The sequence below is a fragment of the Echiichthys vipera genome, assembly GCF_963691815.1.
Source record: "Echiichthys vipera genome assembly, chromosome: 11".
Lineage (NCBI taxonomy): Eukaryota > Metazoa > Chordata > Actinopteri > Perciformes > Trachinidae > Echiichthys > Echiichthys vipera.
The window spans coordinates 12,208,177-12,229,768 of NC_139836.1; the positions used below are offsets into that span (position 1 = coordinate 12,208,177).

The 21,592-nt window shown below is 40.5% G+C and overlaps 1 protein-coding gene across 5 annotated transcripts in view; it reads left to right on the plus strand.

Annotated features, from left to right (window-relative positions):
• Positions 1-21,592, plus strand: part of arid4b (AT-rich interaction domain 4B) — a 41,895-nt gene that overhangs the window by 4,957 nt on the left and 15,346 nt on the right. For all 5 annotated transcript variants that reach the window (XM_083922540.1, XM_083922542.1, XM_083922543.1 and 2 more), the window contains exons 3-9: positions 6,939-7,049; positions 11,390-11,455; positions 11,754-11,844; positions 14,690-14,769; positions 15,126-15,217; positions 18,183-18,324; positions 19,533-19,612. In XM_083922540.1, coding sequence (XP_083778666.1) covers positions 6,939-7,049; positions 11,390-11,455; positions 11,754-11,844; positions 14,690-14,769; positions 15,126-15,217; positions 18,183-18,324; positions 19,533-19,612 — 662 coding nt within the window. The remainder of the gene's footprint in view (positions 1-6,938; positions 7,050-11,389; positions 11,456-11,753; positions 11,845-14,689; positions 14,770-15,125; positions 15,218-18,182; positions 18,325-19,532; positions 19,613-21,592) is intronic.

Consider the following 21,592-nt stretch of genomic DNA (forward strand, 5'->3'; position numbering starts at 1 on the left):
CGTGTTCTAGACTTTTCAAATGTTGTCAGACAGAATAAATCAAATTCTGATGCTTATGTGAGTCATTTCTTGGGGGCTGTGAAGCTCAAAGAAAATTGATCCATGGATTAACAGATGTCTCTTTCACCATGTAAGTCAATGGGGAAAAAGTCATTTTCGGCCCCATGGCATCACATGACTGACACAGAAGTTGCAATTTCACTGTTTGGCCACTATGTCAAAAGTCTTTAAAGTCTGGTGCACTTCCTGGGGGCCTGGTACAAGTCCGCAGTCATCCGAGGGGACTGCACTTATGTCCGAACCTGAACGGTGGTCAGCAGTGTGTCTGACTGTTGGACAGAGCTCATAGTGGAGAGCTATGGAGCATCACAGATTATGCCAGGCAGATACACAGCTGACATACACACAGCTCGCCAATAAGCTACTCCAACAAAAGCCACGTGTGGTTGCATGTGTCCCCATGACTTGTATTTCATTTTTTTGCAAATGTATTTAACAAATAGTATTAATCAGTCAAAACATGCGTTACAAACTGGAGTTGTGTGGTTTGTAAGAAATAGAAATTTAGGAGACATGGGAGGTCTGATGAAATATACTATTGTGTTGCATTATGGGAAATGTGGTATTCAGCCTTTTGAAAGAGAATACAATTTATGATATAACTCCCTCTGCTACTTTAATTTAGACTCTGCTTTAAATCTGTCTCCAACTTTATAGAAAGACAGTACTGAATTGCGGGAATGCTCCATTAACTGCTACTGGTAACTCCAAAATTGCTCTAATGTTTCAAAACTGTAACCGCTATCACAAACCGCTTTTGATCAAAGGTGATTGTAAGAATATTGCTTTGCTGAGGGCATGAAATATGTTTATTCCTGTATTTTAGACAAATTAACAGCATGTGGTGCTCTCGTTATACTGTATGGTACATTTGGAAGGAGATCCTCAGCAGGTCAGGCGCAGGAGGCTGCTGTAGTTGTAGTAGTTGTTGAAGGGGTCCATGCCTGGGAACCAAGCACTTTGTTAAAATAAATAACTACAGAAGAGTAAAATGTAAATATGGTCTGATCTATGAGTATGTAATCATTATAATTTGTAGCACTGTAAAATTGTTATGAAAGGAGGATTTTTTCCCCCCCTTCTGAATTGTATGTTTTGTATTGAGTATTGGAAGTTCAAGTTTAAGATTACGTCTGCATATTGTACAAAAGAAACCCACAGAGGCCACATTGCAAGTAAGCGACTGCTACGAATAATTCAGAAGGCATATGCAAAAATAGGGCATTTGCATTTCAGAGTTGTCCACACTTTCAAGTCCACGTTTGGTAAGTGGTCAGGGAAATGGGCTGCTTTGTGATTATAGGCATCATCAGTGATTTATTAGCGGAGTGTAATTAAAATGTTTAAAGTTCTGAACTTGGTTTGAATTTGCACGTGATGGTGTAGGAGGAGTGAATTTGCTGGGCAGCCCTACATTTTGGGGAATGAGTATGTAAACAATAATGATTAAGATTGTGATTTTGATACTAGTTTAAAGCTGCCATGGCATTGTCAAGGCAACTCCTGCTGAAGCACCAGTCACTGGAATTGTGGTGACTCTGGTTTGGACAAAGAGGTGATTCACAGCAGGCTTATTGTATGTGTGAGCTAGGCTGAGAGGGAGCTTAATTCTTTCCTGCATGCCTCTTGCATGTTCCTTTGTTCGCCACACAAGCCTGTTCATTATACCACAAAATAATGGGTCAGATACTATTGTTTATAATAAATTCAGTGATGCTGATTAGTGCCTGAACTGTATTTTTAAAAAAGGTGCAGGTTTGTATTCTTATGCAGACATCAATGTGTTGTAATTCTTGGAATGTAAATAATTGAAAGCTAGTTCACTTGACTTGATTTTGACATTTAATTGTTATATCATCCTGTTACCTGGTACAATAATGGATTATAAATCAGTTCATGTTCCTAACCTCTTGTTGTGTAACTTGAAACATACCAGCATACAATAGTGACGCATCCATCCTAACTACCACACGTGTCATTTTAGCTTTGGGAGGCGTACGATTTGGATTGAATCCTGGGCAATGGAAACGGTAGAGATGAAACAGTAGGAAATTTTCATATCACAATTATAGTGAACAAATTAAGGTTATCAGTATTATTGCTGCATTCTTAAAGTGTGCTGAAAATGTTTTAAAAAAGTACTTTTTTAATATTGAAAACCACAAATAAAATAATAACACAGTGATTTTCATTCTGCAAGTTTATCTCAGTACTTTTATAGAAACCAAAGTATGAGCACACTTCAGACTGGGAGACTGTTAGCGACTTTTGTTTTATGCTCGACAATATTTACGAGTTTTCCAAAGTGCACCCAACACAGTTTGATGATAAGTCAAATTCTAAACGCTGATGCAAACCTTTGGGGATTTTACCGCAGTTTAACTTCAAATCAGTTGACCGTTTCTGCGTAACAGCAGTGACCTAAAACCCAGATTTCTTTGATTAATATAATTTAATATTATATTAATATTAATATTGAGATCATGATTATTCATTGATTTTAGGGACACAATTATTTTCCCTTTCACATTTAAATTAACAGAACACTCCTTTACCTTTCATGTGATGCTACATTCCTGCTAACTAGCACATCTTTGCATCCGGATAAGACTGGTCCATTCACAGTGCATCTCCTAAATAACAGTGTAAGGGACTACTAGCTATTGCCTTCTGCTCCAGACGTCGGATTTTCTTCTGCTCTCTGTTGCATATTACTCTTGAACTCTGGGCTACAGCCGCGACATTCCAAAAAGTTTTTCACAGTCTCCTGCAGCAGGTTACACGCGCAGTGGAACAACAGCTCCCCAAAATTGAAGGCAAAACATCAGGATTCCCAAAAAAAGGGAAGCTCAGATTATAACACACCCAGAGGGAATGTGACTCTACTTGCTGCTTAGGATGCCATTCCTTCACTATATCATTACTTTGCAAATAGTTGAGCATTAATTGTTATGAATGTTGTATATAGCACCCTAACAGGTGTGATGATTGTCTGGAAATGATGATATGAGCAATGACTGGCAATGATAACAGTACACTCCTTCACAAACACAAGACTCATTATAACATTATTACTATTGGCTGACAGTGCAAATTTGTAGGTAGTTGAATATGACAGTTGAATTGGCTTTTATTGTAGTGAATGAGAGGCAGGAGGAATATTTGCAGCGACTGATGCAAGTCTGTCTTAATTCATAACATAAGCAATGCATATCTGCATGATTCCATGCATGCCTCAAATAGCCTGTGGTCTGTTGAGCAAATGACCAGGGATTCCCATGAGCCCATCCTGACGTGATGGCTTGTATAAAGTGCTGCCGGTACTGTAGATAATTACAATCCAATTTACACGTATCCCCACACAAACGTGGCCTCACTATTTATTTTTCTGCAGCTTTTACCTTCTGAGAGCATCTTTTTACTGAATTGTACAATGAAAAAGCTATAGTCCCTCTGGCTGTCCAAGAAATGCACTATAAGCAGCAGCAGCTTATTTTCAACTAGCGCTCTGTGGAGTTGGCTCTTAAATTTTTCATGACCTGAGAGTCTTTATTGAGCAGAAACTGATCTCATTCTGCTGTTGCCTGTGTCACCCCAGTATATTTAGTTCTGAATGATTTCAAAGCTGTGACTTCATGTAGCAGCATTGCCTGTTTTGGTCCCTAACTAGAAAGACTTAAATACTGAGCTGGCTTCGGACTAGTGAGGTGCTAGTACTTTGTGATTCAACAGCCAGGACAGAAGTACTTTATGGCCAACAGCACTTGTGAACCTTCACCTCTGGGATTTCTTTGACATTGTGATCATTTGTGGATGGGGAAAAAAGCTTTTATGGCATGAATACATTTGAGTTGTCATCTGTGCACGTCTAACTGATATCCAAGTAGATCATCCTTCAGTCAAGCTGCAATTTTGTTTGTTTCCTTTCATGCCAGCCGCAGGTGCGTTTCGTCGCTGCATGCCAAGTCACATTTGTATGTGTTTAATCAAACACGTGTGTCTGGAGAGTGTTTTCCACATCAGTGGCTCTAGGTGAATAGCCAGAGAGCTGGTTTTGATGGTACCACTGTTATTACCATTACATTGATTTTCTTTGCATGCAGAAGCTGAAGCAGCGTTCAAGGCTTATGATAAATACTGCTCTGCTTATTTGTATGACAGCATCTTAGATGACAGCAGCTCTTGTGAGGTGTGTGGCGTTTTAGCTTATTTTAGGTTGGTGAGATAATGTTACAGCTCCCCAAAGGCACAGAAACTCTCTGAGCTTAGTCGTTTTGATTGGTTGAAACTACTCTGTAGCAGTAGTGATGAAAAAAAAGGAGTCAGTGTTTTCCTCCAGACAGCTACAGGCTAAATGACAATCTAATCCAAGGAAGGGAATTTTCTTTCATAGTTTTAGCTTCATGTGGGGAGGCGGGGCATCATCATGGGGGGGTTGATGGGGGGTGGAGGGGGGGGCATGTCATTAGAAACAACCAACCATTCTTTATTTGAGTTGGCATGTTAGCATGACTAATGTAAATCTGGCCTCTGTAGTGTGTTATCACTCCTGCCTTGTTAAGTCGGGGAGGTTTGGCAGCCACAGCTGTCAAGATAACCCAAGCTGCCCTCTGTGACTCAGTAGTATGACGTTTTTCTCTAAGAGGAAAGGAGCAGGCTTCGAGCACGGGCAGCAAAAAGAGAAAAGTATTACTAATGAAGAGGAGGAACAGTAGCAGTCCAGATTTGTGTTGCAGCAATGACTGACAAGAGAGTGGGTTAGTCAGTGGAAATGGCTTCTGCGTCATGTAAACCTGGTGTTGGCCAGGGCAGCCGGTGCTGAGGCCAGAGACTGCACTAAAGACTAATGAGGTGTTTATCTGAGAGGTGGGGAGGCTGAAGTGCACTGGACTCTGCCCCTGAATCCCATCTGTCAGAATCCAAAAGACACCGGAGAAGAGCAGCCTGTCCTGGTTGGACTGCAACCTTCTTAACTAAGATGTCCATCTGTTAACATGTTTCTGGATTTTTTATTGTATTTGCAGCGTTAAATCTCAAAATGACTTGTCTCTTTGTTGCACTTTTGTACTTAAGGTACATAACCCCAGTGCTCAGAGAACCCAGCTACTCAAGGGTTTTGTGTAACAAACTCTCTTTACAGTACAAGATTAAAAGTCAACAGAGCATCGTAACCATTTACTTTTCCCAATACCGGATTAGATTGTAACAGCTGGCAGGCCACCGTGCTCATTTTTTTAATACAGTGCTGTTTCTCCTGTTAGCCTTTGATGTCATGTGGAGCATCCTATTAGCACAACAGCAAAACTGGTCATTCTGCATGATGACTTGGCTGAGGGGTTAATGTGAAACCTGTTTGATTCATAGAAAGTATTTTAGATAATCTGTCTCATAACTATTTTTAGGCCTTGTGGTTTGAATATGTGCCCAACTGCTACATGTTTTAGTTCTCTGTCGGATAAGATAATGTAGAATTTAGCCCCAGGTAACAAATAAATTAAAGACGGATATGAAACCATTATGTTCACATTTGGATAATTGGACAGTGGATATTTTTAACCATATTTCTGTTTCACCTGATACTAATTAATTTCACTTGGCATTATTAGCAGTTCAGTGATGGCGCAGATTAGTGATGTTTATGTGACCCTGATACTGATCTGAGATATTTAATATTGAATATCCGCCAAGATTCAATCCTGATTTGACCTATATAAATAAATACTCATAGTCCTTAATGTTGCAGTATAGTATCAAATCAGAGAGGAGTGTCTGTTTGAAACGGTTGCAGCAGGGAGGTATGAGCAGCTTATAGATGGCCTCTATCCCTAACTTGAACAAAATACACAAGTTCAAAGCAGGATTCAGTCTATAGCATTTTCAGTTTAAAGGCATCGTGTACCTGTAGCCCATTGCTGAAATAGAGGCATTGAGGCAAAATTGCTGTTTTTCTTAGTTGGTTCTTAAAGCTGGTGTGCTCACTTCGCCGATACACTCTGATACTCCCGTATGAAACTGTGTTGACTGCTTGTAAATTTGTGAATGCAGTATGTAGGGCATACTGCATCCATTGGTTGTATCATGTAGTTGGCGACCCGCCTACATGATGTGTCATGCCATGTATTTCAGCCGTTACAATTATCTGACTGTAGTATGAAATGTAATATGCATTATTTCTTTGTGTCAAAACCGAGTGCTTAATGACCAGAACCATCTCTCCGTAGTTATTTTTCTAGTTAAGTTGATGTTGAATTGTCATGGAACTGGTTCAGTCCACTGGGCATTAGTAAACTTCCCATATTTGTAGTGTTGCAAATTAGAGGAGGAGCTGATGTATTGGCTCACACAGGACATGATGCAGTTGGTCTTCACTCTCGATGCAGTTAGTGTGTCCTTCTTTGAGTCTTATTCTAGAAAGATGTCTAAATACACCTCTGGCAGGTTATATAATGTATTCTGTATTTTCTCCAGCCTCAATGAAACACCCCTAGAATCCATCTCTACACTTCATGAACACAAACATCGTCTGCCCTCCTCCATACACAAAATGTGTGCCCGACCTTCTGCAAATCTGTTCTCTAAGCACCCAATGATGACACAAGATGGTGCTATGTGTTTCAATAGCTTCTTCTTTGTAGGCATCAAAGCAGTAGTGAAGTGGCCTTTTTGTCTGCTCTCTCGATGGCTTGTTTTCCAATACCCAGAGCAGATGGTATGTGTTTTCCATAGATGAATCAGTGAGCCGGGTGTGTTTTACGTAGCTGGCCTACACCACGTGAAGCTTGTATGTGTGTCCTCCTGCCTTTGCTGCGAGAATACACCTGTGTCAGTAAGCAACGCCTTGAATTGACTGCTTTCTTGTTTTATTTTTATTTCTTCAGACTCTGGAGGAGCCCCCCTACTTGATAGTAGGGACGGATGTAAGTGCCAAGTACAGAGGGGCTTTCTGTGAGGCCAAGATTAAGACTGCCAAGAAGCTAGTCAAGGCAAAGGTAAGTCACATTTCAAAGTGCTCATGATCCAAAATTTAATATGTACTGTCTGTGTTGTGCATGTGAAGTGGACTGCAGCAGGGCAAGGGGCTCTCATCTTTGTGTGAAGGGGTCACACAGCTCAGCTTTTATGTACATCCAGAGCGGTTGGATTGGAGATGGCAACATTTAAAAGATGCTCTCCAAAACATTCCTATAGAGACCGGCTTGCCTGGATGACTAGAAGGTCCTCATTTTAGATAAATTCTTCAGCTTGACTTTTCTTGTCTCTGATGTTGCCCCAAATCCAGCTGTGCTGCTTACATGCTAGAGATCTACCACCTGGTATATGTTGTTAGGACTGCTCATACGGCTGAAACTGATCAGGGCCCCAGCTGTGACAGACACCGGGTCTAGTCTAGCCCACCAGGTACCATGACGTCCTCAGGCGTCCCTCTCACTCACTGCTTCCACATTTGTCGTGGAAACTGTGTGTCTGCTGACTCCCTATTGGTTTTATGTCTTGCTGATGAAGGCATTACATGATGCATGTAGTAGAGTATCTCATTTCCCAGTGGGGCTGGAGCATCTGGATAATACAATAGAAACAGATCGCTTGTCTCTCATTCTGCTAGAGTGTGTGGGAGGAACAAAGATTGGATGCTGGCTTTACTGTCAATTCACTGTAGTTCCCCCTGTAAAGACAAAAGAGCAGCGATGTCCTGCCATTCTTGCACACCAGCTGAAATCATCAAATGATGTGCCCTTTTGTCTCACGGACAGACACAAACAACACGACAAAGTAGACCATGTGATTTTCTCTGTTTAAATATTGTGGACTAAAATGAAGCTAATAAGATAGTTTCAGCTCATAAATGAATTACCATACTAATTGGCTGAGTGTGGGGTTTGTTTGTGGGTAGCTGTAATGTGAATGTGAGCTCTGTTACACAAATGGAGAACATGGCAATTATTCAGTGGTTGTTGTGAATGTGAATATTCCACTGTAATGAATTCCTCTTTAGTTCTTTGGTTCATTAATCTCTGTCTGCTTGTTTAACAAAGTCGGTGGTGGCAGCATATGGCAGTGGTGTCTTTTGAGTGGTTTTAAAACCAAGTGAAAGATCTGTGTGACATTTCTATTCATGATAATGATCTGTACTAGAAGACCTGTAAAAGGTTCAATTAGTACCATGTCAGTACCATTCACTGTGACATGTTCAGCACACATATGATCAGTTAGGACAAACCCTATGGCATAGTAACAAGCTCTGCGTCAAAAAGTGTGCTGCATGATAGATTCAGTATTTATAGTACATTTTTAGTTGTTTCTCTTAAAGGTTATATTGCAAAATGCAAATGAAAGGGATTTCTTAAAGGTCCCATATTGTATAAAGTGACATTTACATGTCATTTGATTATAAAGCAGGTTGAGGTTGCTATATAAATACTGTGACAGTATCAAAACGCTGAGTCAACAGAGAATTGCACACAGCCTGTATTCAGGAACTGTTAAACGAGCCGTCAGGACTTCTGTACGGTTGTGATGTCACAGCTATACAATATATACAGTAAGTAGAAAGTGCCGCTACGGTTATGTTACAGTCATTCCCCAGCTGCAGTGACGGTGCAGAGAAGAAGAGAGCACAGATGTGGAAGACCCAGAAATGCTGACCAATCAGAGCAAACTGGGCTTTTTCAGGAGGGGGTTTTAAAGAGACAGACGCTAAAGTGGAGCGTTTCAGACTGAGGGTGAATACAGGTTTATTCATACAGACCGTAGGACAAAAATATGTTTATATTGAAGCTTGTAAAGATGTTACAATAGAAACCCAAAATACAAGTATGAGCCTGAAAATGAGCATAATATGGGACCTTACATTAGAGATTAAACTTTTTGTGTAAGGTTTTGTGTGCACTTTCTTTGCATTATCAGCACCACTTCCCTCTCTCAAAGCATTTGCAGACGATGCCTCGTTTGATATACACGCTGTGAATTTTGAATTTGGTGCAGAGTGCATATTCTATATTTTTTCCCCAGGTACTATAATAAAAAAATGTGAAAAAAGTGATAGCTTTACTCCTGCTTGCTTTAAAGTAAATGTAATGAATTTTTGCGCTTTGATTGCATTATAACTGTGTGGCACGAAACAGAAATTAGAGGCAGCATTAATGTTAATACATTTAATATTAAGACTTGTAGATGCGTGCGGATAGGACACAAACTGTGAAGGCGAATACTCTGGAGTTTCAACTTGTTTTAGTCAAGTTTTTAAAATATATAATGACAAGGCATATTGATTTGTGTTAGCAATAGGGGCCATTTTCTTTTGGCCAAATGCTAGATTATCTATTAAAGTAGACAACATGTAAATCAGAACAGGAAAGGCTTTATTAATGTGAACAGACAGAAGAGAGATGGTGTGGAGGAAAGTACGGTAAGTGAAACAGCTGGAGCTCCTGTTATATTTATGCTGTCACACATACAGCCGGTGCTTGTTGTTAGCCAGGGGATCGTGTCCCTTCGCACAAAGTCACCTCTGTAATCAAATTAGCTTGAAGATCAAAGTTCACTTCATGTTGCTGAACAGAAACACAAAAGTCTTACATTTCAAATGCTCACTAACCACTTTGAATGTAGTACAGCGAAACATCCTGCAGCTCAGTAAGATTTTAGGCTTGTTGGAAGAAAGGATCTTATAAGACTGTAAGCTCCTAACAAAACCTTCTCACACCCCATATACTGGCTGGAGGCTCTAGTTTTTCTTATTCCAATATTTGTTTTTCAGTCTAAATGGTTGTAGAGTTTGTATGTACAGACTTCTGTTAAACCATGCAGGAATCAAACTCATAGTAAGAAGGTTGGCCAGGTGTTATTGGCACTCTAGTTGAGGCTTCAGACACCAAGAGTCATCCTCCCTCTGTCTGTGGAGAGTGGAACTTCCTGCTCGTTCCTGGGGAAAAAGAAAGTCCCTTATTCCATGGAGCAAGGATGCTTTTATCTCCATAAATGCTGCCCCCGGAAGGGTTTTATTCTTTTCTCTTCCATCGTATTTTATGACCTGACAATTTAACAGCATCTCACAGTATGTATTTCTGTCAGTCATTGTCTTGACGCTGCCTTCACAGCGAGACTTTGATAGTTGTTTCTGCTCCTGTTATGTTTGAAACCGACGCAAGAGAGTATTGTCTGAATTCATTACCTGCAGGCTTGTTTTGTGTGATGAGGGGCTTTACATGTTTTTCTGCCCTCGTATGGCGGTAAATTTAATCACAGTCAATAAAAGTGAAGCCAGCTCTCCATTATAATTGTGTTACTATTTTACTAGCACACGCTCTCAAAAATTACTTTAATTTCCCTTAGGAAACAGAGAAGGAAGCACATGAGCATATTGAAATATCAAGTAGGGAGGGGCATTTATAATACTAAACAGATTCTGTGCGTCTGGCTGCTGCCACGCTTTTTGCACGTGCTTCTTGGAAAATATGTGACAGTAAATGGCTGCGATTGTGTGTGTGTGCCTGCCTGTTGTTTTTTCTTTTTTTCCGCCACTCAGTGTTGCCAGGTCGCCATGCAGATGCAAGATTACCACAGCATGATCAGATTATGATCTACTGTGGCTCAATTAGGGGAGGCTGCACTTGCAGAGAGGGGGGGGGGGGGGGGGGGTCTGTTAGTGTAGCCCAAACCATCGCAGTTGGCGCCAACAGATGCGGTGCCGTTTCCAACTGGGGGAAGGAGAGTCACTCAACGATGCCATAAATGAGCCATAGTATTAAATATTCACACACACATGCTGCTTGCCTAACAACACCAGGAAGTATTTACTAGTATGTTAACACAAACCACTGATTTAAAGGTCCCATATTGTACAAAGTTAGATTTACATATCTTTTTTTAAATTATAAAGCAGGTCGAGAATCCACTGTATATAAACACTTATTATATATATAGAATACAGGTATATTCAGACAGACAGTATGAGAAAATGTGTGGGTTTTTTTTACATTAAAGCATGTACACATGTTCTCATAGAAACCCAAAATACACCTGTGAACCTGATACTGAGCATACTATGGGACTAAATACTACCCATGCTGTCTGCCTAATGACACCAGGAAGTCTTTGCTATGTTGTCTCAAACCACACACCTTTAAAGCAGCAAATCTGTCTCACAGCCAAGTATTAAGTGAGAGTCCATCATTGTAATGAGTGTATCACAGTTATAAAGTCTGGCAGAGTTAGCAGAGACGTGCTGCTTCTGTGAAGTGGAGGATTGATGTGGCCCGGTCAGGCCTTTGGGGAATTGTTTGTTTATCCTTGTTACTCTCCTCCTTCCCTGTGTCCCCCCCTCCCACAGGTGACCTTTAAACCAGATCTGTCCACAGCTGAGGTTCATGATGAAAACATCAAAGGACCTCTGAAGGTAAGGCAGGAAATGTGGCAGAGACTTATGTTTGTCCACAGTCAGCCAGGCATTGTCATTAATAATTACCCGTGATTGCTTTTTTTGTCTTGTCTTTGGCTCAAACTATAAGCACCTTAGTGAATGAAAGAAAAAGGACAAGTGAATTGGTCGATGAAGCATTCGCATTGCAATTTAATTTCAGCCGATTATGATTCTTGTAGCAGTAATATGGTGTCATTACTTTAAAACGCATCATTAAATTTATCATGAGGAGCACATTAGGATGCCAAATAACAGAACTGTGTCCATCCCACAGGTGGGTGCTGTTGTAGAGGTGAAGAATCAGGATGGAGTTTACCAGGAGGCCACAATCAATAAGCTGACCGATGCTAGTATATATACTGTTGGTAAGTCAATAACAAACTGTTTCTCCTGCTCACTCAAAGACTTGTACTCTCCATTCTGCCAGCTCGTAAAAACATGTTTGTGTACAGTAGAAATTCCGAAGGGTTTTCAGAGTTGATATTTTTCTTTCCGATTCCTAAGAAAAGGTGGAGAATTTAGTGATTTCTCACAGTGCAGCTGGAATGCTGCAAAGTTGCCTTACATGCTCAGTAAAACTGGCCAACACAAAAAAGGCCAACACACTCATGCTATTATAATATGAATATATTTAAAAAATATTGTCCAGTCTGAGGCAAATAATCTGACAAGGCACAATGGCAGGGCTCCAGATTAACTTTTTTTCCACTACGAGCACTGTGGCCCCCTACCGAAATTTTAGGAGCGCAACCAGAAATTTTAGGGGCACACATGGTAAATCAATAATAGATGCAGAAATTACAATGTGCTGTTTCAAATTCAATGTCACATTTTTATTGTGCTCTTTTGAAGATGCAACATAGAATGTAAACCAGCAGCACCACCGCTGTCATGACAGTATTTATTTAAAAATATACTATACATTCAGAATAAGGGCTGTGACAATATTGAGTCCACAAGAACCAGACGCAACAAGATTTTAACACAATTTAAAATTTCAGTATTTTCTTTACAGAGGGGTTGATTTTAGCAGAGCTGTGGTGCTGTGGGTGTCTTTGCATCATACTTTTGTTGACGCGGTGTGCTCGGTGGAGAAATAAAGTCAATGTTAAACACTGTGGATTTCTTCCCATAGAGCCCACATGATAACTATTTTGGTTTAGTACATTTTTGCTGTCGCTCGGCAGCTTGTCACATATGGAAGCTTCGGGTCCGTCAGGTCCCGACACTGACTAGCTACGCGGGCTCACGTGTTATTCAAGATTCAGATTCAAGATTCAAGAAGCTTTATTTATCCCGAGGGAAATTATTGTGCAACAGTTTCGATACAAAGGCGGAAAAGGATCAGAGTGACAATAAGCATAAACATAAATCAAATCAAAATAAAGCTAACGTCAGATAAATCAAGCAATGAACCAAGTGTGACAGAGTGCAACAGACGTCGTGGTTAAGCGTAGGTATATACAATATACAGCAATACGCAGCGTGCAGTTTAGCAGCAGATTGAAATAAAATAAGTACAAACTAAATAAGTGAGAAGGAGCGATAAGTTATAAGTGTTAAAAATGTTAAAAATGTAGCAGCATGTCCTACAGAACTAAGTGACAGTATGGCACAGTGGAGTGTAGCAGCATTTCGTACTTAAGTCAGTTACAGTAAACCACAGTGAAATGTAGCAGCATGTCCTAAAGCACAGTAAGTGTATCAGCCGATAGTTACAGTAAACCATTAATAAATAAATAAAGTGATTTAGTGGTGATATAAAGTGACAGTGTATGTTACGTGTTTGTGTTAGTGTGCTGACAGCACTATACTCTTACAGTGCTTACATATTGTTTCTGTCTTATCTGTCACTCTGTTGCTGTTTAGCCTCTTACAGATTGATATGGCGAGATATCTGGGCGCGCATGTGCAACTAGACATAAAATTCAGTCACTCTCAAATTTTTGGTAGCAAAATGCGACTACTTGGTTGCAGTTTGGAGCCCTGAATGGGCAAGCTAAACTCACAAAACCTTTCAATAAGAATAACAAATGATGAGGTGGAAAAATAAAGTTTTAAGAATTTTACTTTAATCTCCGGAAGCTTTAGAGGCTGATTGAGTTAGACTATGCTATCCTGAGTCAACATTGAAGTATTAAACAACATAATGTACTGTATAATGTACCACCAGAGTTCTCCAACAGGCTTTTCACACAGGAGAAGTTTCAGTTGGTTGCAATCTGCAACCTCACTGCTAGATGCCACTAAATCCTGCACACTGGTCCTTTTAAAGGTATCAAGTACAAATATCCAGCCCTAATAATGTAACAAGTAAACAGTGGTGATAAATGCTGCATTTAGGGCTGCAACTAAAAACCTTTTACAATTCATTTTTCTTTTGAATATAGATTTATTGTCTATAATGTGTCTGTATAATGTTTTCCAAAGCTCAAGGCAGTATCTCAATAACCCAAAACATATCGTATTTACAATTACATAAAACATAGAAAAGCATACATATATATCATAGTCATATTTGACAAGCTGGACCCACAAAATCTTTGGAAATTTTTCTTGCCTTTTCTAACTGCATGTCTATGAAGAATGCACAGTTACAGTGTTCCAAAGTATACATAGTATAGACTGCAGCTAAGAGCTGGAGTCTCTCAGCAGCTGATCAACACTTAAGAGTGCCAGTGGGGTTTTCACTATCTCGTCTGGGCACATTTTTATTCTTTTCATTCATCAGTAAAAACACGAGTCTCTGTTGAATTTACCTCAAGTGTTTTTCCCTCACTGTTGTCGCAAAATACATTTGAGCGAGCAATGAAAAATGGAATTTAAGGATTTACACATCAGGGTTTGTCTTTGGGAGCGATGTGACAAAGTGAAAGGAAGGTTCCTTGAGTTCTTTAATAATATATATTATGCATGCTTATGTAAAAGTTAGTCTGTGGAGGTTTGATATCAGTTAATACATAAATAAATTCAGTAAATCCTCAGACACGTCTTGTGTCTGGAAGAGCGTCTTTGAAGCTGTAATAAAGCTGGAAGTGACTGTCACTGCCTGCTGGAGGAGCCTTTAAACACAAGCATAACTAGTTTTTAACATTGTGAATCAATCATTTTGTAACCGAGATCTGAGTTTATTTGTGCACAAGAGTTTGTTTGTGTGTGCTGGTGAACTCCACACACAGCAGCTTAATACGTTGTCTCTCATCTCTGCAGTGTTTGATGACGGCGATGAGAAGACCCTGAGGCGTTCCTCTCTCTGCCTGAAAGGAGCACGTCACTTTGCAGAAAGCGAGGTAAATATTGCGCTGTCCTGCGGTTTTATACAAGCCTCATCTCTCAGCTTTCTTGGCAAGAAAAACTTATTTTATAGTTTTCAGTTTATTTGACCTAGTCACAAACAGTCTCTACATCTCTACTCATACTCATAATTAAAACGCTGCTTGGTGGCTGTGTTCAGCTGTGATAATGCAAATTGATGTTACAGCAAAGTTGCCAAATGTAAAGTGGTGGGTAAATTCCTCCATTTGTAACTGATGAAATCCTAAGAAGACAATGTCTTCCAGGTGTACATGATAAATCTTTTGTCTTCCAATGTATTGCCTGACAAGGTGGTACTGAGGCTCTCTGCTGTTGTTTGTCTCCCCTGCAGACACTCGACAGACTCCCCCTCACCAACCCTGAGCACTTCGGCACACCCGTCATCGGCAAGAAGGGCAACCGCGGCAGACGATCGAACCCAATGTGAGTACTGCTCTCCGTCTCTACATACTGCAGGGCTGATATCAAACCTAATATATCAGAGGGATGCGATGCTGGTGGGGAGGGATTTTCTGTAGCAGTCCACAGTCATCAGTAACAGGCTCCCCCATTCTAAGTATGCTGACTGCAGTTGAAATGAAAGATTTACTCCCATCTCCATCCCCTTATAAACTGCGCCTGGGGCCTGGAAGTAGAGAGCCTACTCGCTTTCTCCAGCTCCTTAATCATGCTGGGCTCCTGTCAGTATGTGCATGCTGGAGAGGCAGTGGTAGCACGACATGGTCCTGCTGAATATCTTTTTCCCTCCTCCTTTGACTCAAATGTTCCAGTGGGTGTTTTCTGCTCTGATGTGCCGACTCCTGGGAGACTGCAGAGTTTTCATCAGGGAATAGAAACTGCTGAGGGCTTTTTGGCTATGGATATAATTGTAGCTCCTCTCTGTTATAAAGAGGACACCATGCTACATAATCTCGTTCTCTGAAACCCCTTGCTAATGGCACTCAGAGAAAAGTCAATATTACTCTAAACATTGATGCAATATTGACTTGGAACGGTCCCAGCTGCACATTAGCACCTTGGACCCGTTGTCTTGTCCTGTGCACAAATAGTGTCATAATTCTTGAATTACAAGGATTGACAATGCAGTAGAGATGGAGATTACTGGGAAAAGAAGACGGCTGCATTTCATGTTTTATGAGATACTTTGTTCTTTCTAATGGAATAGTTCAACATTTTGGGACATAAAAGCTTTTTTGCTAAGGGTTGGATGATAAGTTTGATGCCTCCATTGTGTCTGTATGCTAAGTATGAAGCTACTACAGCCAGCAGCTGATCAGCTTAGTTTAGCATAAACACTGGAACCAGGGAAACACAGAGTCTGGCTCTGTTTAAAGGTAGACAAATCCACAGACTAGCACCTCTGAAGCTCACCAATTAACAAGTTATATGTTGTTTGTTTCATTGTAAGGTTGACAGGGAAGCAGCAGTTACTCCAGGAAGTTACTGCTCCCAGTCATTTTTACACTTCAGTATTTGTAGGAACTAAGCATGTGAGACTTAATGTGTTGATTAGTGAGCTTAAGAGGTACTGGTAGCAAGTTAGCTTTGGAGATAGGCTAGCTGTTTCCAGTCTCTGTGATAAGATAAGATAAGCTAAACTAAGCTAAGCTAACCAACTGCTGGCTCCAGCTTCATATTTAGCTATAGATCCACTGGCAACCTCCAGGTCTGAAAAGTGAAGCCAATGTGCAAGTGCCTTAAACTGGCATTCTTTTTAATGGCCAACACCCTACTGACCCTACTTCTTACTTTATTTATTACCTAAATGAACATTTTCTGAATGAGTTTATGGTCTCAATCGCTAGTTTAGACTCTTCTTCAATAAAGATTACAATAGATGATAAAGCAGGGCATACCTTAGAGCGTGCCTAAAGGAGGGTCTAGAGCGGCTAGCTCCCTGGCTCCTCCCTGCAACTGTCAAGCACTCCCTGCTACAACATTATGGATCAAACTCTTTCTTACAATGATTGTAGTCTCTCCCTCATTGAGTGGCTAGAATGCTGTTTAGGACTTTGACTCAAGACTTAGTTGTTGTTGTTGTTGTTGTTGTTGTTGTTGTTGTTGTTGTTGTTGTAGTTGTAGTAGTAGTAGCAGCAGTCTGGCTGATTTACTGCTCTTGAGTCGTGCCAAACAGTGCGTGTGTGTATATGTACATAGAGCTGTGCTCGGAGCGGACCTAGTGAGGCATAAAAAGAGAACAGAGGATCTGTTTGCCTGCTGGTGCTGCTTGCATGATCACTCAGAGACGTGGCTGCCTGTCTGCTGGCTGCAGTCAGGATGACTGTCAGACAGCAGAGAATGAGCCGGCTTGTCAATGCACTGATCCTAATGAGTGAGCTCATCAGCAGAGTGGGCCGTATGTTTTTCTCTGCTACATTATGATAAGCCTGATGAGACTGGAAAGGTTTAGCTGTGCTATAGTTGGAGACTTTTTGATGCTAAATTAAAAGATGATTGGTTGGCAGAAATTCTCTGCCTGCCTGTATTGAGAGACCAGATCATGCAATGTTATTTTCCTTATCTATTTTATATGAAATGCCAATATCTAGGGCTGCTGGATTATGACAAAAACCATAATCAGAATTATTTTGGTCAATATTGAAATCAGTTATTTATGTCGATTGATCATTAAATTTGTAAACATCAGTGCATTTAGTGAAACTTTAAAAAAACTGGAAGTGTATTTTCTTGACTAAAAAAAAAATTAAACTGAAAAAACAAATTAAACAAATATGCACATTAAAAGAAAGAACATAAAATCAATTGGACAATAATAAATAACTATGTTCTAACAGTGTACTTCCTCAACCCACTGAAAACTGCTTCACAAATTTTCAACATTTAGATAAAATATAGCTGTAATTTCAGAAAGCTTTTGACCTGGCTGCCATTGTTTTCCACTGACCAACACCAAGCACTGCAGTTTTGCTGCCATGATTGGTTGTAGGTCCCATTTCACGGCTCTGATTAGTCTCATGACTAATTTGTGATTAGTCTGGTGATGCCAGGCTTATTCCACTCAGTAACTCAGTGAAAATGGGTGCACTGGATTTATACGTTTTATCTCAATTATCTTGTTTCATAATTGTTGAAAGTCAAAATCTTGAAAATAAGATTTGATTGATCGCCCTGGTGAAATTAATATATATGCAGCTCTATGAACATAATCATTGTAATAATAATAATAATAATATAGATATAGTGTATATATTTACACAGCAGTGCTACACTTCTGTGTAAACAATAAAAATAAGTTGACAGCACCACTTTTCTCCATCAACTGTCAACACTTCACCAGAAGTGGGGAATGTCAAAAATGTTTTTATGAACATCCACATACCTTTTCTAATTTGCAATCCGTTGAGAAAACTGTCCTTTTCTACCACAGTCAAGAAGAGGAACTGTCTTCGTCCTCCAGCGAAGAAGAGGAGAGCGACCAGCGGCAGAATGAGGATCTGTTTGGCAAAGTGGTCTGTGTGGAGGGGGTCACCACCGGGGACAAAAAGAAAACCACGTGGTATCCTGCTCTGGTGAGCTCATAGTCTCCCTTCCTTTACTGCTCTCTGCTCCGTCACTGTGAGAAAACAGGAACCCACTGCTGCTGGTCTTCCATTACACTCACACCATTTTGCCATTTCATCTAAACGCCTGCTTATGTAACCTCAGCAGGATTATCTTATTGTGTTACAATTCACACACCATGAAATGTTGAAATATGCGTATATCCTTATGTTGTTTGAAGAGTTTCAGAAAGCTAAATATTTCAGCTCTTATTTTGGAGGAAAAGAATATGACCGATGTGTACAACAGTGCAGGACAAACACTGGTTTGATGTTTTCGGCCTCTTCCAATCCATTTGTTTCCACCCACCCTTAACTCTCCGCCACTATTAGCACACTATGAAATGGTGACAGGCGTTGCTTGTTTATGTAATTGTTACAAGAAGTACAGGGAGAATGGGAGAGGGTGGGGAAAGCTGTCTCTTTAACAGTGTAGTCAGCAGCAGGGCCCCGCCTCCAGGGTTTGTTGTTCTTGGCTTGCTGTTGACTGAGCTCCATGCTGCCTCCCTGCGACAGCCTCGAGAAGTACATTACACAGTAGCATATCATTGTTTACCCTGGGATCGTTCAGCAGTGGGGTGGAGTAGTACACTAGTGGATGTCTCATGCAACAGATGATACATGGCTGTAACAGCTCGTGTGCTCCTAAGAGGCTCAAATAAGTCAGAAGAAACAGGTTGAGCTGGGTGATTTAATTTGCACATTTGCAGCCTAGTATATCTGTCACAGAGGGAAATGGTATCACAGAGCTAGTGTGAGTTATAGTGTTCAAGTAAAAGCATCCACCCTACGAGTGTGTGTGCGTGTGTGGTGTACATACAGAGAGCAGATAGAGCCCTGATGGAAATCAAATCTCCATAATGGCAGTGCTGCCTCCTGTGGGTTAGACCTTGGCACTGGAACAACTCCCTCTGTTGTGCTCCTCAACTCCAGTAAACAGCAGTGGGCGCACATCGCTCTTCAACCCACCCGCTTGTTTGTCTTTGTGTTGTAGACGGCATATTTTGTAATCCATCAGCGTGGCCTTTTGCAGAAAGTACTTCAGTCATTGACTCATACGTTGACACCCCCCCTCTCTTCCTCCATGTTACTGACACACACACACACACACACACACACACACTGTACAGTAATACCTCATCTGACCTCTTGTCTGTCTCTTGTTTCTGTGCAACAAGGTCATCTCCCCAGACTGCCACGAAGACGTGACTATGAAGAAGGACAACATCTTCGTCCGCTCTTTCAAAGATGGAAAATTGTGAGTCATCACTAATGTGCTGAAAATCACATTTGCACCGTGTGTGACGTAGGGAGAGAATATTTTGAATACTTCATAATGTGAACTAATTATGTTGTCCATGAAAGATAGCATTGCACAATGTTAGGCCCTGCTATTGCCTACTGATTAATGATGGCTAAAAAAAACCTACAGGGTATTCAATTCACATTAAACCAAGCAATCTTTTGAGAAGTAAAACAACTTGATAAATGATCTAGGTTGCTCTTGATTCATTTTCTGTTATTCAATTAATCAACTGATCATTTAGTACTGGTGTTATACAACCCCAACAGGAGTCTCTGTGTAAGTGTTTTAATTGGATACACAGTATGTGTAGTGAACCTTTGCAAAAAGATGCACTACCTTGTATATTAACAAGGAAAATGCTTGCAGTGCACTTAATTGCATGATATGGCTGCACAATGTAAGTATAACCTAGCAGATATTTCAGATCATTTTGTTACCCTTTTTTCTTTTTTATGCCTTGTATGAACTTCCCATTCTGTCAGTTCCGCTACCTCTGGACCAATTAACTGTGCGCTTTGTTTGTAGCATAAGATAATTTAACCTTAGATTTTGCAGTCTCCCTGCTAGAGTTAAGATACCGTGTGCCTTCTCTGTCAGTGCTTCTCCTGGTTGTGTTATTTTATTTGTCCTCAGGCTGTAAGGTGCTGGTGAGCTAAGGTAGCATAGCTTCCCTGCAGCTTGCTCTCAGCGTTGAACCACATGGCCAGATTGTTTTGTCTGTGACAAAGAGAGGAATAAGTCGTGTCAGGAGACTGCACGCCGCTGGTGGTTTGTAACTGCAGTCTCTCTGTATGTGGGTAGAAATAAAGCCCACACCCAACATACGTTGATCCGGTGTTTGCTCGCTGTTACAAAGTCTCCTTTTCTGTCAACAGCCTTGAGTCCGCATTCCCTATCCATACTCTGCGTAACTCATCAGTATGACCTCTAATCTGCAGCTGAAATGTGAAAAAAGTCCCTCTTATCGGCTGTATTTTGGCTAATAGTCAGGTGAAGGGTAGAGCTGATGGGAGGGATAAGATAAGAGATGATAAATCCGAGAAGAACTGGAAGTCAGATACAAGTGTAGTATTTCCTCTCTGAACAGACCACTCCTGTGATGGCTTTTGTTGCAAATTAAATTGCACCGTAGCAGTTTTCCTTTCTGCTCTGGAGCAATTCGATTTCACTCGGCGAAATCAGCACAGCGCATCCACGGGTAGATGCAACAAATAATAATGTAAGAAGTCAGGAAATCTGTGTCATTGTTAATGAGATTTTCAGGTTTGTTTCCCTCCGATCTTTTTTGCTTTTACGTGGATGGAATAACAAAAACTATGTTACATTTTCTAAGAAACAACAAGGCATTTTTTTTAAAGAGTTGACCACACGTAATCATTGCTGAGATCTTGCAGTATGATGGAATTTGTCACCAGTCAGACTGTCTGTGCCCTGTTTTCTCATGCTGCACCATTTCTGTGCGTCCATTATTTTGAAGTGCTTTTCAATTCTTTTACAGCAAATACACTTACTTGTGATTGCTTGTTATTGTACATTTTATCATTGATGTCAGCCTCTTTTCTTTTATTATTACAGAGTTATTCTAACTTGCAGCTCCCTGAGTGTTATGTTTTTTGTAGATGGGTCACATCCATAAGCCATGTGACCTTCCCTGCACAGCGCCAGGGTCAGCATGTTCGTTTTCCTCTTGAGACTTTGGTATTGTTAGTGACATCCATTCAACGTGTCTATCAAAAACAATGGGTCTGGAATTTTTTTTTAATGGAAAGCAAGGTCACATGCAGACGGGAGTTTTCAGGAAGTGGTTATTCTTATTTAGTCATATCGGGTCACCGTAGAAACAATGGAAACAGAAGCCTTTTCTATTTTTTATCATTTGCAAACTGGTCTGGGAGTGTGAGTAGGTTTTTAAACTAAGAACCTAATGATTAA